The 13,340-nt window shown below is 49.9% G+C and overlaps 4 protein-coding genes across 4 annotated transcripts; 1 reads left to right on the top strand and 3 right to left on the bottom strand.

The window, feature by feature from the left end:
• Positions 1-955: 955 nt before the first annotated feature.
• FIESC28_06398 (uncharacterized protein) lies at positions 956-5,237 on the bottom strand (the record flags this gene model as incomplete). The annotated part of the gene is made up of 2 exons (XM_031160542.1): positions 956-2,979; positions 3,224-5,237. The coding sequence occupies 2 exons, from the start codon at positions 5,235-5,237 to the stop codon at positions 956-958; spliced, it is 4,038 nt and encodes a 1,345-aa protein (XP_031015403.1).
• Positions 5,238-5,595: 358 nt separating this feature from the next.
• Positions 5,596-6,897, bottom strand: FIESC28_06397 (uncharacterized protein; the record flags this gene model as incomplete). The annotated part of the gene is made up of 2 exons (XM_031160541.1): positions 5,596-6,820; positions 6,881-6,897. 2 exons carry the CDS (start codon positions 6,895-6,897, stop codon positions 5,596-5,598), a joined length of 1,242 nt encoding a protein of 413 aa, XP_031015402.1.
• A 445-nt stretch (positions 6,898-7,342) lies between these two features.
• Positions 7,343-9,409, top strand: FIESC28_06396 (uncharacterized protein; the record flags this gene model as incomplete). The annotated part of the gene is made up of 2 exons (XM_031160540.1): positions 7,343-8,366; positions 8,421-9,409. The coding sequence occupies 2 exons, from the start codon at positions 7,343-7,345 to the stop codon at positions 9,407-9,409; spliced, it is 2,013 nt and encodes a 670-aa protein (XP_031015401.1).
• A 642-nt stretch (positions 9,410-10,051) lies between these two features.
• FIESC28_06395 (uncharacterized protein) lies at positions 10,052-12,973 on the bottom strand (the record flags this gene model as incomplete). The annotated part of the gene is made up of 1 exon (XM_031160539.1): positions 10,052-12,973. The coding sequence occupies one exon, from the start codon at positions 12,971-12,973 to the stop codon at positions 10,052-10,054; it is 2,922 nt and encodes a 973-aa protein (XP_031015400.1).
• Between the last annotated feature and the right edge of the window lie 367 nt (positions 12,974-13,340).

The raw sequence follows: 13,340 nt of genomic DNA, 5'->3' as shown, positions 1-13,340 counted from the left end.
CACTCGGTCGGTCGACAACAAGAAGACAATATCGAAGAGCGCTGGAAGGTTGAGTGATTTGATCATGAAAGACCTTAGAATCCAGGGTTTAGGTTCCAAACTCCAAGCTCCTCGACATAAATAAAAACATATATATCCGTAGTGGTAGGAGCGGGAGAAAGACAAGCTTCTTCGATACAGGCAGTATGCAGAAGAAGAAGTAACAACAGAAACTGTCCAGGACAATCGATCCCAAAAACAAGAAGGATAATCGAATCGATCCGACAAATCTCAAACTCCCTTGCATCCTGCTATATATCATTACTACGTTACATGGACTTCAGAAGCAATGAGGATTATGATAGCTAGTAGCTTTCAAAAGCCTTCTGAAGAAAACACTAATCACATGGCCTCTTGCTAGGTTTTAAGCAGTCGATATCAATTTTTCATCTACAGCATGGAACAGTGACATATATCAGCTTAAAGCCCAATATGCTGGTTCATAAGGACGGCTTGAAAAACATGGCCAAGATAACATTTTACGATGAAACATGTCTGCAGTCTCTTCTATCTCTTGCCTGGCGATGCTCCAAGAATGATGGTTCCTGAGCCAAAGCTAGGTGCGCGCACATAGTTCAAGATCATGCATATAGAACACTCGTAACTTGGCAACACATGGTGAACATCACAAGCAACGGAAAATAAAAGGTGCGTAGGGTGGCTTTAAACGCCGGATATGTATATGCTTGTTGAATCATTCCCTTATACCATGCCATGCCTCTGGAAACAAAATCTAAATCATGCTACCCCTTGCCCGAAAACAGACCAGGAGGCAGGTACTCAAAATCAGAGCTGTTAAAACAGTTATATACCTCCTCCTCTCCCAGATTCTTCCATCCAATTTTAGTATTATGTATACTCAAGGTGGAAATGCCATCATCATTAACCACGATCTTTTGCTTCCTCCCTTTCTCAATTATGCATCTTGATCCCACGGTGTCGAGCTTCTACTAATCAACTCGCTCTGCAGTCTGTCGTTCTGATCTCTGAACCACGTCGCACCTTCTTCCATCTCCTCTCTCATAGCGCGGAGCTCGTTGATAAGGTTTTGCGCGTCGCTCATAACCCGCTTATGCGAGCTGGATTTAGCCTGACGTTCTTGAGTCGCCTCACCATCATCTTCAGTCGCACGCTTTCTCTTGTTTTTGGTAGTGGCGCTGTCGGACTCGCTTGTGTCGATGTTTTCATGTGAGGTAGAAATACGCTGTCGTGCTTCAGAGCGCGTGAAATCACCCCCGGAGGCTCTGCGAATAGGATAGCTACTAGGCGGGCCCATCGTACTGCTTACGAGTCTTCTCTTGCCAGGTTGCATCTCATGCGCCATTGATTCGGGCACAGCCGTACCGTCAGGTAATTGGACAATGCCCATAGCTTTGAGACGCCAGCGTTCGGAGACCCTACTGACACGAGTGCTGGGCTCAGGGCTTGAGGTTTTTCGAGAGATCATGGGAGGCAGTGAGCGTCTGAAAGTGGCGGGTTGGTCGCTCGCGAACTGTTGTCGAAGTGCTCTGGTCTTTGAACCACCTCTTGAGGTGGATGTGCTCGATTGCTTGCTGGAAGCGGTGCTGGCAATAGACGGCGCCCTACGTACGATCTTGGTAACAGCCTCTTGTTCGTTGTTGATTCCGGATAAGACACCGGAAGCAAGTAGCGCGTCCTCTTCTTCTGCTTGGCGACGTTTACTGGGCTTTTTATGCTTGAGGAAGTCCTTCAACTCCTCCGGTCGGTTCAATTCCGCAATCTCGGCCTGTTCACGAGCCGCTCGGCGAGCAGCATCTTTCTGGGCCTTGGCCTGCATCGCACGTTGTTCTTCGTAGTAAGCCCTCATTTGTTCTCGACCACTTCGACGAAGTCGGCTCAAGCGTCGATCGCGTGCAATTTCCTTCCAGCGGTAGAAGTACTTGACTGATAGGCTATAAGTACGGAATTTCCTTGCCTCTGCTAGGGCTTGTTCTTCCTCCTCTTTCTTTCTCTTTGCTTCTTCATCTTGAACATATTTTCGATATACACCTTGAAGAATATTATCTAGCATAAATGCTTGAAACTCATCCATGAGTCCCTGATCACCCATTACAAACCACTTAGTGAAGTCACCTAGGAGGTCACGAGGTGGCGCTGGAGATGCTGGGACGGGAGTTGGCTCTTTAGGTGGCTGGCTGGCCGTAAGAGCTGTCGAAGGTTGAGAAACATCGCTGCTCTTGGGTGGTGCTGGGAAGGCTGGCGTTCCGATAGGAGGGAACGAGAATTGAGGTGTTGGTGTGGCTGAGGGCTGCGAGCCAAGAATGCTTGTTGCTGGCTTAGACTTCTCCAGCCCAGGCCCTGTTGTAGGTGCTTGTGGTACGCTGTTATTGGCGCTCGATGGAAATGGCTGTGGCGGTTGCGTTGTAGTATTAAAGGGGTTCGTTGATAGTGTTGGAGTTGGAGGTATGAAATTGATAGTAGGTCCCTTTGTTGAGTCTGCTGTTGTGGCTGCCGGGGCTTGGATCTGGGGTTTGTCTGCTGGTTCGCTTTTACTATCACTAGAGGCAGTAGAGGCAATTTCGGTTGCGGGGGGTGCAGTTGTCGCTGGCGGGAAGGAAAATGCCGGTTTTGTCGAGGGCCCGTTGTCTGTCTTTGCAGGTGCAAAAGGCTGACTGAACGGGCTATTGAAGGGGCTGCCTTTTGCTGGAGCATCCGAAGTAGTCGACGGTTTATACGAAGAGGCAAATGGATTCAAAGGTTGGGCTGTTCCGGAAGTCTGTGGCTGCTGAGAACTGGTATCTGTCTTGGTGCTAGTATTGCTGGTCTGTAATGGCGTCGACGTAGAATCAGCCGGCCCAAATGGGTTGGAAGCAGGTTGTTTGGCCGCGGAGGCCAGACCTGAAGCGAAAGGATTTTGCTGCGGTTTCGGTTGTTGCACAGCAAAGCCGTTGGTTTGCGTGGTTCCGTTGAATGTAGTCCCTAAGCGAATACAAACGTCAGAACCAGTGGTTGAGGCGTGTCATTGCCAGATTTCCAGTGGTTCATCTCGAGCCAACGGTGATGCTCTGAGTACATCTCAGGAGCGATGGCTTATCGAGTCTCCGGCTGAATGCGATATCCTATTCGCCTGCAATATAAAGGCCTTTACATATAGTCGTATATGTAAAGAGCCAGGGTATGCAGAATCTTTGGCACAAATTAAACATTAGGGATGGGATCTTACCTGTGGTGCCGTTACTAGCCTTGTTGTCTCCCCAGGATCCACCAGGTGTACTGAACGCTGAAAAAGGACTCGGTGTTGTTGCCTTGGGTCCGGTTGGTATCGAGGGCTTGTTGGTATTTTGGGTATTTGAAACAAATGGGCTTCCTCCAACAGATCCGTTGACTGTAGGTTTAGCAGTCGTGTCTTCGTGTATCGTTTCGTGAATAAGCTGAGGGAGCGTCCTTGCACCACGCTTCTTCTCGACCAGGCTGTGGGAAAATTGGTGTTTTAACCGAAGATGAGGCAAGGAACTTCGGTTGTCCAACTTTGCGTATTGGCGACTGGTGTCAGAAGGGGTTTCTTCGCATTCGCCGAATTCGATGTTATGAAGCTCCGCAAACTCTATGGCCTGCTCAACAGTATCAAAGCGAAGGAACTTGTTCAAGACAGCAGCCGTAACATCCTTGGAAGTTTCTCGAGGTCGAGCAAGAGCTCGCTTGATAGCAGATAAGATGCAACGTCGTAGTCTGGGAAAATGGCATTCTGCAAAGCAAGCCATTGTATAAGAAACCTTTGGATCTTCCACTATTCGAAAGTACGATTGGTAGGCCGATGACGCAGCCAAAGACGGCGCGTCTGTGAGAGGTCCATGAAAGTCTTGAGTGTTCTGAAGGGCCTCGACCAGCGACACTGCTGTGCGAACCTCATCCGAGTCCTTCCACAGATTCGGCTTCCATTGGCGTTGAAGGGTCTCGATAATATTTGAGTCGTATGCATGAAAGATAAGGTAGTATGCTCGAAACTCGGGCTCGTTCTCACAGCGGATGCCCTGGTCGTTGCAATCATCGTAGGCGTCACGGAGAGATAGTAGAGCCTTTCCTAACTGCTCCAATTCCTGCTGTTCCACAAAATCTTCAGGTGCTTTACCGTCTTGAGTAAGTAGGTGCAGTGCCGTGACGTGGAACCTCGCAATGTTCTCCAGAACGTAGACTTGTATTTTCATTTCGTCAGGCGTAAGAGACGAGAAGAAGGTAAAGTCTCGGCGAATCGCTCGTGTTCTGTCCCAGAGGAAGCCATGCAAACCTGGAAGATTTGAATCCTCGCGCAGTAGATCATCAATAAGATAGTCCAGTGTCCTTTTGAGAGCCGGTATCGATCGTACATCCATGGGAAGAGGTGCCTCCTGACCAGCAGCAGAGCGAGCGAGCTTCTTGATCATGCGACTCGTATTGGCAAATGTTGTTTTAGGATTCTTCTCGGGTTGATGAACATCCATCTCGTTGATTCGCGTGATCTTTTCGTACTCGGGACACATATCCTCGCAGATACCCTTGAAGTCAATGGCATCTTGAAGTGTCTTTCGCTTTTCAGGATCGTCAATCAGGCCGGCCTTTGTTAACGACGCGCGTGCCTTGCTGCGGTAGGCCTCGTATCTCTCGCGGAATTTCGAGACCTCACCCTTGTTCTTAGGGTTTCCAGGTTGTGATGGCCATTGTGGAGGGTGTATACCGTCTTTCCGCAACTGCTCGTATACTCTCTTTGCATGAGGGTCGTCGGAATGATAAGATTCGGGAACGTGATCATCTTGAGCGTCGGCGCTCGATGACGAAGTTGGTCGCGATTCATCGCGCGTCGTCGCGAATGGGTTAGAGCCGTTGTTACGCGCGTTTTGACCTGTTGATTTTTTGGACGAAGAGGCAGTAGCGAATGGGTTTTTCTTTGTATCGATCTGCTTCTTCTTCTCGTCACCTTTGCGGGTCTTGAGCCTACCGCCTCCGTCACTCAAGTTGGCATCTTTGCCTTTAAAACCGTTCTTCGTCTTCCGCTTTGCATCACTATCGCTCTGGTCGCCAAAGGCCGATGTTCGCTTATTTCGCTTCGTCTTGGAAGAATCGTTCGCGCCATCAATGCCGAATGCGCTTCCTTTGTCGTCAGACTTGGTCGCGAAAGGATTAATCGCTGGAGATGGACTCCGCGTTGGTTGACCAAAAGCCGAAAACATCTGGTTTGATGATGCAACAGACGTCGCACTCATCTAGGGAATCGTTTGAACATGAGGGGGAGTTAAAGCGCGCGAAATGCGTGGCGTGACGTGGTTGTTATAGCGGGTGGTTAGTGAAGACTCGATGTAGAATTGATTGAGTCCGTCCAAGCTGTACCTAGTTCCTATTCTGGGGAGCTTTCGTCTGCAGGACCCACCCAACACGTGACGTGCATTCATAGGACAATGGTAAGGATGAGACAATTTAACCATCCGTTGTCATGATAGCGACTCAGAAATATCAATTAAAGTAAAGTTAAATGTTTCATTGTACTTGTTTTACTCCTAAACTCCTTTTTTTGTCCCATGCAGATCGACCGTGATCCTTTCTACCTATTCATTTCGCACTGAATCATGATCTTGCCTTGTAGGCTCGGCCTCCAATTCGAGCAGGTCCCAGTCCCCTTCGAATCTCTTCCAATTGCTCAATGCCGGTCTGAGGCCTGTTCTTCTTGTTCGTCCTCTTCCCTGGCTTGGTAAAGTTTCCGAGGAAGTCATCCATGATGTTGTCAAAATCACCACGGATAGGACCTTGAACCGTGGACATGGTGGACACAGCAGAGACCGACTGCATGTCATCATCCATGTCCTCGTTATATGCCTCCTCGATCTTGTCGAATCTCGCGTCCAAGAGAGTCATCTGCTCAGTTCGCACTAATGAAGAGGAAGTCATGGAATAACTTGAGTTGTCAGTAAGAGCTCCCTTTCTCTTCTTGCGTCGGCCACCGTTTGTGGTGGTTGTCCACATGGACTGCATCTCGGACTGTGATGGCGCAACTGGTGCTTTGGCACCCTTCTGCTCCTTCTTGAATTGCTTGAAGTCTTCAAGCCAGTCTTGAGAGGGGCCCTCTTCAGGCTGCTCCATCTGCTTCACAAGCTGGGGCACATGGTCGTCCTGGTATTCCTTGGTGGGCTTTGCTGTAGCATCCGACTCCCATCCATCATCTTCATCAAATTCCGCCTCCTCAAACTCATAGTCTTCCAGCTCTCGGCCGTCCTTGGCTAGCTGCTTGAAGATGTCATCATCTTCGTCGTCGACGAATGCGTCATCTTCCAAAGCTTCAAGGACTTCTCGCAGACGGGGGTCCATATCAGGCTGGAATCCCTTGAGAGAATCAGGAATCTCCTGCTGGGCTTCGTATGTAGCCCTGATAAGGTTCTTGGAAGGTAAAATGTCATCATCCAGAATATCCTCTGCACTCTGTTCGATATCCAACTTCCTAAGCGCATCATCAAGCGACTGCTTTTGTTTTCCCTTGCCCTTGTTTGCGGTAGCTTCAGACTCGACAAAGACAACCTCTCCACCTCCAGTGTTAAGATCTCGCAGATGCTGCATATAATCGTACTCGGAATCGTCGTAGTAGACACCATAGCTGGCTGCCTCTCCTTCGTTCGCGCGGACGCCTTCGGCTTCGTAACCCAACTCGGAAGCGAGATCATCTAGGTCCTTCGACTTGGAAGAAGATTTCTTGGTCTGAGTAGGGTTAAGCACCATTGCAGGCGCATTTTCGTCGTGGATGAGAGGGTCATTTTGCGGTCGGTGCACCAGCGTGAAGTGCTGGGCTGACTTCTTGTCACTGTAGAAAAATACATATATCAGTATACTAGATTAAAGTAATGACGAACCGAGTACTTACATCCATTTTCGAGGCATCTTGGCGGTTTGAAGCGACAAGAGTCTAGTTGTGAGGCGAGGGTGGGTGTTGGGCTTCAATCACACTCATCCGGGTACAGAAAATCTAGCGGGGTGACGAAAAAAATCCTTATCAAGATACCCACAGTTATCCACGACCCTGTCAACTGGCTCACACAGTCTCAAAGCTAATTGTGAAGTGACAAATTACAGTGTGAAGATGGTAATTGAAATACGGACAAGGACAAGGATCCCCGAAAATTCCATTTGCCCCTCCAAGAAACAGTCATTATTCAGCGGGGCAGTCAGTTGATCGCTACAGCCCTCTCTCAATTCAACTCAAACCAATTCTTTACACAACCTTTATACCCTTGATTGAAATATAGTGCCTTGCCTTGGAACAGAGATTCCTCGTATACCAAAGACCAAAAGCGCACCAGACTATACTTCAAATTAAGCCGCCAAAATGGTTCTGGCAAAGTCCAAGAACTCGGTCGGTTTGGGCAATGCCCTTATGAACGATCGCTTCGGTAAAGGCAAGGGAGCCGAAAGGAAGCGAACTTCTGCCATCACCAGAACGAACCACGCTACCGGCGAACAATATCTCGTCAACGAGAAGAAGGATGCTTCTTGGGTCAAGATGCGCTCCGTCACGGAGCAAGGCGATTTGGACGAGTTTTTGGCTACCGCCGAGTTGGCAGGAACCGATTTCACTGCCGAGAAGACGAACAATGTCAAGATTATCCACACAGACCAGAAGAACCCATACCTTCTTTCGGCGCAAGAGGAGAGAGACGTTCTTGGAAAGCATAAGCAGCACAAAGGCCGTTTATCTGTGCCTCGAAGACCCAAGTGGGATTCCACAACAACACCAGAGGAGCTGGATCGACGAGAGCGAGAGAGTTTCCTTAATTGGCGACGCGGCCTGGCTGAACTGCAGGAAAACAACGATCTTCTTATGACCCCCTTCGAAAGAAATTTGGAAGTTTGGCGACAACTCTGGCGTGTTATTGAAAGATCTGATCTGATCGTCCAGATTGTTGATGCGAGAAACCCTTTACTATTCCGCTCTGAGGATCTCGACGATTACGTCAAGGAAATCGACCCCAAGAAAGAGAGCCTTCTTCTTATCAACAAGGCAGACATGATGACACCCAAGCAACGAAAGGCTTGGGCGAAGCACCTAAAGGAGGCAGGTATTGCTTATCGTTTCTTCTCGGCCGAGTTGGCCAAGGCAGAGAATGAGGCAAGGGATCTTGAGGATTCAGATGACGAGTCAGCTGCTTCCGCCCCGGAACCAACCGAGGAGCAGGGAGAAGGCAGCGGCCACCAAGAGCAAGAAGGCGCTCCTCTGACTGAAGAGCCCGCAAAGGAGACACAGATCGATCAGGAGGCCAAGGCAGCAGATGAGGCAGACGATGTTGATACACAAATTTTGACAGTTGAGGAGCTGGAGGGTATTTTCTTGCAGCACGCTCCTACAGACGCTGGTAAGATACTTCAGACAACAAAACAACCAAGAGTCTTGACTAACTTATCAATAGGCTCAGATCATAAGTTGCAAGTTGGTTTAGTCGGTTACCCCAACGTTGGTAAATCGTCCACAATCAACGCTCTTATCGGCGCCAAGAAGGTCTCTGTTTCATCGACACCCGGAAAGACCAAGCACTTCCAAACCATCCACCTCAGCCCGAACGTTATCCTTTGCGATTGTCCCGGTCTCGTCTTCCCCAACTTTGCCACCACCAAGGCCGACCTCGTCTGCAATGGTATCCTTCCTATTGATCAGCTTCGTGAATTTCTCGGTCCCGTTGGTCTTGTTACTCAGCGCATCCCTCAGCCTTTCCTTGAGGCTATTTATGGTATTCGCATCCGTACTCGAGCCATCGAGGAGGGCGGTACCGGAATTCCCACCGCTAGCGAGCTTCTCCGCTCCTACGCTCGTGCACGTGGTTTCCAGACGCAAGGTCTTGGTCAGCCCGATGAGTCCCGAGCTGCTCGTTACATCCTCAAGGATTACGTGGGTGGCAAGCTGCTATTTGTTTCGCCGCCTCCAGGAATTGAGGATGCTGCCGACTTCAACCGTGGACTCTATGACGAGGAGCATCTCCCCGAGAAGCGACGTGCTGCCCTGTCTGCTGCTATGGATCAGCTCTCTGTTGCCGACCCAGCCAGCAGCGAGCCTTTCCTTGCCATGGACGACGATGCCATTGATTTAGAGTCAACCGTCGATGTCCCTCTTCCCGCTGGCCCCAAGTCCCAGAAGCTCGACAAGGGTTTCTTCGGGCCATCCAGCTCTCAAGGTCATGTTACCAAGCCTTTTAACTACCAATACTCAGAGCAAGGCAAGGAGGACCCTCTGGCAGGCAAGCACCTGTCAGGCCGAAAGGCTCGCACAATGGTTGCTCTTGAGAGCGGCCTCGACCCCAAGGATGTTGCGATGGCTTCCAGTAAGAAGCACTTCAAGGGCAACCCCAAGGGTGGAAAGGGCAAACGACGTGCTGCTCGTAAGGCAAACGCCGAAGAGGACTAAACGAAAACAAAAAGAACAAAGAGTAAAAACAGAAACAAAAGTAACGGATACAAAGGCATTGGAGGTACAAAAGGCGGGCTTCGGGAACGGGTGCATTGGGTCTGATGGAAAAGGATCTGGTTATGGACAGGCTTTAGGTCTAAGCTATGATACGACGCATATCTTTGCCATCACGGTTAGCTATGGAATTAAATGGACATTTCTTTTGTTTAAACGACACGGTTAAGCATTGTACTTCTTATAGAACTGTACCCAATCAAAACGTGACTGGGCTGTGTGTTGCGATTCATGTCATTCACGTATTCAAATGACTAAACTAATAATCTCATGACAAAAAAAAAAGGAAAATTTTGGGTATTGACTGTCTACTTCCTCCTTAGTTTCGCCCCGAATAAAGGTCGTGCCGTGTGATAACAAAGTAAAAAGAAAAAGGAAATTCAGATGCTATGCCCATACATGACATGTGTCAGTTGTGCCCCAACTCCGCAAAGCAAAGTCATCCTCCGTTAAAGCGTTGTAATAGGGGTAATGCTCAGGTTGATAGGTTCGTAGGTAAAATGGTGCGTGCGTGTGCGTGTGCGTGTGCGTGCGCGTGCGCGTAAATGCAGGAACAGAGACTCGGGTCTTCATAAGATGTCAACTTCATCTGACACTTCCTCGCGATTCGCGACCTCCTCTCGACTCCCGGCCTCCCTTGGATTCTCGACGGTCTTCAGACTTAAGGAATAGTCGTTTTGTACCACCGACTTTACCGAGTTCTCCGAACTGGCTGGTCGATGATGATATTCTTCGTTCACCGTTGCTAGCGATTCTGACCTTTTCCTTAACGCTTGCGACCCAAGCCTTATTCTCTTCGCTCATCTCAACCTTCTTGCCAGTAGGTCCTGCAAGTCCAAGGAAAGAACTATCATCCTCCTTCCAGCTGAGGTGAGAGTTCGATCTTGATCGGCCGAATACTTCTGGGGGACCTTCATCTCCGGGTGTTCCGAAGCTCATCTTTGGCATTTCGCTCCCCACGGCACCAATACTCCGCCGCGTCTTACGGACGGATAGAGGGGATATGGGAGACGTCTCAACCGCAGACTGAGGACGGCCCCCAGGACTGGATCCAACATTGGATCTTCGAGAGCCGGGTGATTCTGGAAGGACCTCTACTTTGGCGTTGGTCGCAGCAGATCGTCGCTTGTGATGACTGGCATATTCCTTGAGGTATTCACCAAGATCGGCCCAACCACCGCCCACACGAACCATAACTCGTTCTCCCTGCTCACCAACACAGCGGATGAAGAGCTTGATTGGAGCTTCACCAGTCGATCTAGAAAGGTGGTAGACCTTAATCTCTGAGTGTCCACGGTTTCGCACCCTGGTGTTCTTCGCTGGTGAAAGGGTGAATGAGGGCGTGCCTGCCCTAGAGTTAGAGGAAAGCCCCGAGGTGCTTCTTCGAAAAGGCTCGATGGAGGGTCTCTTCCTGACACGTGGTAGCTGCAGGTCTGGGGGGTTCAGGTTGACCTTGGGCTCGGTAGTCAGCTTGATCTTTGCAGGTATTGAGTCGATAATATGGCTGATTTGTTGTTGTAAATGCTGGTCACCAGCACTGCCTCGGTGTTCGAAAGGAGCCGGATACTCCGAGATTGAGAAAGAGTCATCAAACTCGTCATTGTAGGACTCGTCTATTTGCTCCATGTGCATCGTTGAAATGTCAAGGTCGTCAACGTTGCGGTCTGGTGCTAAGAAAGGACTACCGAGAGGCGCTGACAAGGTTCCCTTTGATTCCTCCGGCGGAGAGCTAGGTGGGCTTGCCTGAATATACTCTGCTTCGCGAATTCGAGTTCTGGGCAGATCGGGAGAGCCAGATATCTCAGGCGGGTCGCTAGACAAGGCACCAAAATTCATGCTCGATGAACGAACGGCAAGCGTTCGCGAGGGGTCGATTCTTGGCCGGGGTAGAGGTAGAGGGCGAAGAGGTGGTAGTTCGGGAGAGATTTCTCGCTCATAGTCGTGCGAGAAGCTGTAGTTGTATTCGGGTGTCTCGGGGGTGCGAGTAAACATCGTTGGGGAGTTGAAATCCTCCTCGATACTCTGTCTCGGTGCTTTGGGAGTATTGGGCAGAACGTCCCTGGTGCCATCAAAAGTATCATTCTCCTCCTCACAAGTTTCATCGACTTCTTCGATTGGGAGAAATGATGGGGGACTCTCAGGTTCGCTCTCGGATGAGCTGTCCCTCTTGTGCCATCCGGGCACAATGGTATCAGCCTCGGACAATCCAGAGGGAATTCTTGACTTGGTGGGTTCCATAGATGTGTTGATGTCTTCAGAAGAATCGCTTCTGATTATCTTGGGCGGCAAAAGTAATGGAATCGGCACAACTCCCGTGCTGGCGTTGATTGGAGTGTCATCATCACTGTCGGGTTCGTCGGCAATCAGAGTGTCACCAAGCGAAGCAGGTTCCTTGGCTTCTGCGTCTTGTTTGACTGGTGATGGCGATCGTGGAGGTTCTGTGGGTTGCGGTGGTGGATCTGGCTGTGCAGGGGTGTTTCGCTCAGTTTCCCGGATCTTCTTCTCACAGACTACCACCCAGTCACTATAACTGGACTCAACGGCTTCCATGCGGTCCAACCAATCTCCGGGGAGAGTATCGGATAACCCTTCTAAGCAATCGAGCATATAATCAAGAGATCGGCCCGGACGCGCAATCAATTGCTCGATGTGCTTTTTCATGACGTCGAAAGTGTCTCTTGTAAGGGTCGAATCTTGTGGTGAACCATCGTCCTTTTGTGGTGTATCTTTCGTATGTAAGGAAATAGCCTTGAAGGCAGATTGCAGAGCAACTTCGGCGTCCTCCAGGGCAAGTAGTAGGGTTGGGACACGGCGTAAGGCGCAAAGGCGTAAATCCCAGGTCTGCAATAAGCGTCTCAAGTTGTTCAGAACAGGCAGCGCATGCATGACAATCGTCATGATCACAGCTGTGTGGTCTTCCATGCGATTGTAACTGGAGCGTGAGAGCTGCGCAGCTGCGTTGAATTCGGAAAGTGGCGTTCCTGGCCGGGACATGGCATCGATGTGGTTCATACGAATGTGTGTCTTGATATCCTCGATACCAAGTTCGGACAGATCACGCTGAATATCAGCCACTCTCCGGTCGTACTTTGCTACATCGCGAGCTAGCAGACTTCCCATCCATTGGTCATCCCCCTCCTCGGGCACGGAGAGCTGCATCGATCTGTTTTTTCGTTCCTCCTCGCTAGGTATCTCGAAACCTGACGAGCCTGAGCCAGATGGCCATGGCCAAGACTGTAGCTCCTCAAGCCATACCCAAATGGCATGCGATGCAAGGGCGGTTCGCATAGTAAACTCTCGATCGGTAGTGGAAAATTTGTCGAGCGACGCCCTCAGGGCGCCGGTGGCTGTGTTGAGGGCATCGACGACATTGCGCGGGCCGAGATTGGCAAGTATATCATCGGAAATTCTATTTTTCGGAGGCGGCGAAGTGGAAGTAGAAGTGGTAGGGGCATGGGCATGGGCGTGGCGCGCATGCCTAGCGACTTGCGTAGGTGTATCGCTCATGGCTACTATAGGTAATTCTCTTATCCAGCAGACAGACAGACGGGGATCGGGCGGATGAATCGTAGAATCATGATCTGTCTAAGAGCCTGGGGACAGGTCGATAGGGCGAGGGACAGTGATGGTTTTGATGCCCATGTCGACGAGAAGATACGTAAGAGTCGTCAAGTCGGTCGCGGTCAGTTGTTAGGGTTTTTCTCTCCTTCTTTTCTCTTCTTTTCTTTTTCTTCTTTTGTCTTGGGTTTGATTGGTAAACGTGATGACGTGAAGATTCTTTGTGTCGATGCAGCAAGGATGGTAATGCGGGTCGAAAAACAACTCAGAGCTAAGAGAAGTGAAGCTGTTGGTGACGCAGATGACACTGGTAAGA

The sequence above is a fragment of the Fusarium coffeatum genome (assembly GCF_003316985.1).
Source record: "Fusarium coffeatum strain FIESC_28 chromosome Unknown BRIP53273_contig_137, whole genome shotgun sequence".
Lineage (NCBI taxonomy): Eukaryota > Fungi > Ascomycota > Sordariomycetes > Hypocreales > Nectriaceae > Fusarium > Fusarium coffeatum.
The sequence above is the reverse complement of the archived record's forward strand: the minus strand, read 5'-3'. Positions and strand labels throughout refer to the sequence as shown.